This window comes from Myotis lucifugus, unplaced genomic scaffold (assembly GCF_000147115.1).
Source record: "Myotis lucifugus unplaced genomic scaffold, Myoluc2.0 scaffold_576, whole genome shotgun sequence".
NCBI classification, from domain to species: domain Eukaryota; kingdom Metazoa; phylum Chordata; class Mammalia; order Chiroptera; family Vespertilionidae; genus Myotis; species Myotis lucifugus.
Window position 1 is genome coordinate 280,301 of NW_005871624.1, and position 3,256 is coordinate 283,556.

Below are 3,256 nucleotides of genomic sequence, written 5' to 3' on the forward strand. Positions count from 1 at the left end.
GGGGGTGACTTGGGCAAGCCCCTCTCCCCCCCCCCGCCCGCCATGTCTGTACAAGGAGAGTGGGGAGGGCTGTATGCGTTTTTGTAGCGCTGACAGCTGGGTCTCCTGGCCTGCCCCCCAGGTATGTGTCAGAACTGACCCTGGTGCGGGTGAAGGTGGCTGAGGCCGGTCACTACACCATGCTGGCCTTCCATGAGGACGCCGAGGCCCAGGTCTCCTTCCAGCTGCAAATCAACGGTGAGGAGCCCTGCACCCCCCTTCCCCTCCCCTCCCACCCCCATTTCCTCTCCCTCCCTACACTGCCCACCCACCCCTAGGAGGAGCAGGAGAGGGAGCCCGGGCCTCAGGAGACAGGGTTCCAGTCTTAGCGCCAACGCGGACCCACTGCTCTGTGCACACCCCTCTCTGGGGCTCAGTTTCCCCAGCTGTACAAGTTGGCCATTGGGCCAGACTGGTGTTTCAAAACCTCAGGCATTCATGTGCCAATGCCACGATTTTCCCTTCTCACATGCCCCTTAAACTACACTACTCATGAAATAGGTATTTACTGAACAACTCCAGTATGCCCGTCTGTTCAAGGTTCTTGAGGCCCTGCCTTTGTGTGGCTGGTGGGGGAAGACAAACATTCAACAGCAGGGCTAAAATCCCCAGCAAATTATGTGGAAGGTTAGAAGGTAACAAGTGCTGTGAAAGGAAAAGCAAACGCTGCCAGGTGGAGTGTGGGGGAGGATTGAGAGTTTTGGGGGGCAGGGTTGCCCTTTTAAATAGCAGTGATGGGGCTGGCCTCACGGAGGTGACAGTTGCGTGAAGACTCGAAGAAGGTGAGGGCATTAGCCGAGTGGCTATTTGAGGAAAGGGCATACCAGGCAGTGTAGACAGGAGTAACGGCAGAAAGGCCTGAGCGGCCGGAACAGTGTGGTGGGGAGAGTGGTGGGAGACGAGGTCAGAGCTGGGACAGGGCAGTGGTGGGGTGGACAGGACAGATCGTGCAGGTCCTCGTGGGCTCTTGGGTGGACTTGGGCTTTTTCTGTGACTAAAATGAAGAGTCACTGCAGGGTTTTGAGCAGAGGAATGACATGACAGTGACTTAATGTTTTGCCCATTGACTTTCTAAAAATGTGTTTTGAAAGAGAAGTTAACCTCTCAATTGTGGATGGGGAACACTGTTAAGCATCATAAATATAAAGCACCACTAAATCGACTCCAAGACAACAAAGTGATGCTATTAAACTCGAGCTCCCTGCTCTTGCCTTCCCAGGGCCCTGATCCCGAGGCCTGCTCTCTCTTTGTTAAAAGGGGAGATTAGCAAGTCTCTGAGAGGTGTTAAAGACAGACTAGCACCCTGCCGGGGCTTCCCCTTTGAAGTACCCCGAAGGGGAATCCGCCAGTTTTCACACGGGGATTCCTAGTATTTAACGTTCACCTGCAGTCTGCAGCTCCCTCCCCCAGGGAGACTCTGGACCACGTCCTGCCTCCCAGAGGATCTTGCTCACTGCCTGCCTGCTCTGACCTCCCCTCCGCCTGGCCCCGTGCCTTCCCCATGCAGTGCCTGTCCATGTGCTGGAGCTGAGTGAGAGCCATCCTGCCGACGGGGAGCAGACCGTCCGCTGTCGCGGCCGGGGCATGCCTCAGCCGCACCTCACCTGGTCTATCTGCAGTGACCTCAAAAGGTGAGCGGAACACCTGCCTCAGTCTCCCAGGGAACCCACAGCTGGCTGGACGGACCCACTGAAGGTCATCTAGTCCAGCCCCTTCCTCCGGGGACATTGTTCCAGGCTAGAGTCACATCCTGGAAGATGTGGCTTCGTGGAGATGCCCTGCATGACCTCAATTGCCCCCTTTTCCTTAACTTTATTCTGAGGGTCAAACGAAGGGAATGGAATTTGTGAATCGGGCTTCTCAGTTCTGGGGTAGGAGCGCCCCCTGCTGGTCAGTCAGTCGAGGGCCCGCAGAAGAGCCAGCTCAGGGTCAGGAAGCGGGAAGGAGCCTAGAGGCTCCTGCGGAGGGCAGGGCCTGGAAGCTGACCTGGCTGGCTCCCTGGGCAGGTGTCCGCGTGAGCTGCCACCCACACCGCTGGGGAACAGTTCCGAGGAGGCGAGTCAGCTGGAGACTAACGTGACGTACTGGGCGGAGGAGCAGCAGTTCGAGGTGGTGAGCACGCTGCGCCTGCGCCGCGTGGATCAGCCGCTATCAGTGCGCTGCACGCTGCGAAACCTGCTGGGCGATGATGTGCAGGAGGTCACCCTGGTGCCCCAGTGTGAGTCACCCAGCCTTAGTGGCCACTGATGACCCCTCACCCCCACCTCGAGCCTGCCACACTTGTGACTGTGCCTGTGTGCCTGAATCAGCATGTCCATGGGCACTCCGGAGCCCTGTGAAACTCACCAGAGTATGTTCCTACGCTTACACAACAGCATAGTATTGCCACACGTGTACATCCACAAGCATATGTCTGTAAACCATGGCTATGAATAACCCTGTCTCCTTATGTCCAGTGTATGTACACTATGTGTGTCGTAAGCCATGTACATGAGCATGCCTGACCCTTAGACATGGGCACAAACCCTCCAAATGTAGGTTTGTAAACACGTAATGAAGAATGCACTCAGATCCATGTGTAAACCCACGAGTATTTGTCTATGCATGTCCTTGTGGGTGCACAGTCCCATACAAGTGTGTAAGCATGCATGTACAATTCCTGTGCATGTGGGCAACTGGCATGGTGCATGTCTGTGAGCATGGAGAGGGAAGATGAGCCACAGCCTGGCCGCCAGGAGCTTGCATCTGATCTGGAGCCATGGCAGACAGGCCACACTGACCCCCGCAAGGGCTGAAGGGATAGGGAGGCCGTAGCGATCTGAACAGTGGGTAGTTACTGAAGGGCATGGGTATTTATGGGAGAAGCTGAAGGTGTGGCCCAGAGGGAGAGGCTGAGGGTCTGACATTATAGCCTGTGGAAGGGAATGAGAGGGGGCTTCTGTTCTGGGCAGGGTGGGCAGAGAGGGATTTGCGGGACTGGAGGTGGGGTGAGAAAGGCAGCTGCCAAGTGCCCTGTTGGCTTATGGCCAGCTCTTGTCTCTACCTCCAGCCGTGCCCTTCAAGGTGGTGGTGATCTCGGCCATCCTGGCTTTGGTGGTCCTCACAATCATCTCCCTCATCATCCTCATCATGCTCTGGCAGAAGGTAAGCCCCGCCCTTGCCTAAGGGATACAGATTGGCACACGATTATATTGTATAGACACCCTCCCCCCCCCCG

General features: G+C 56.4%; 1 protein-coding gene across 1 annotated transcript in view; it reads left to right on the plus strand.

Moving 5' to 3' along the window:
• The window catches only part of PDGFRB (platelet derived growth factor receptor beta), a 36,123-nt gene that overhangs the window by 20,264 nt on the left and 12,603 nt on the right, over window positions 1-3,256 (plus strand). Inside the window, exons 9-12 of the mRNA XM_023745732.1 lie at window positions 122-237; window positions 1,547-1,670; window positions 2,046-2,257; window positions 3,089-3,183. Of these exons, the coding sequence (XP_023601500.1) occupies window positions 122-237; window positions 1,547-1,670; window positions 2,046-2,257; window positions 3,089-3,183 (547 nt within the window). The remainder of the gene's footprint in view (window positions 1-121; window positions 238-1,546; window positions 1,671-2,045; window positions 2,258-3,088; window positions 3,184-3,256) is intronic.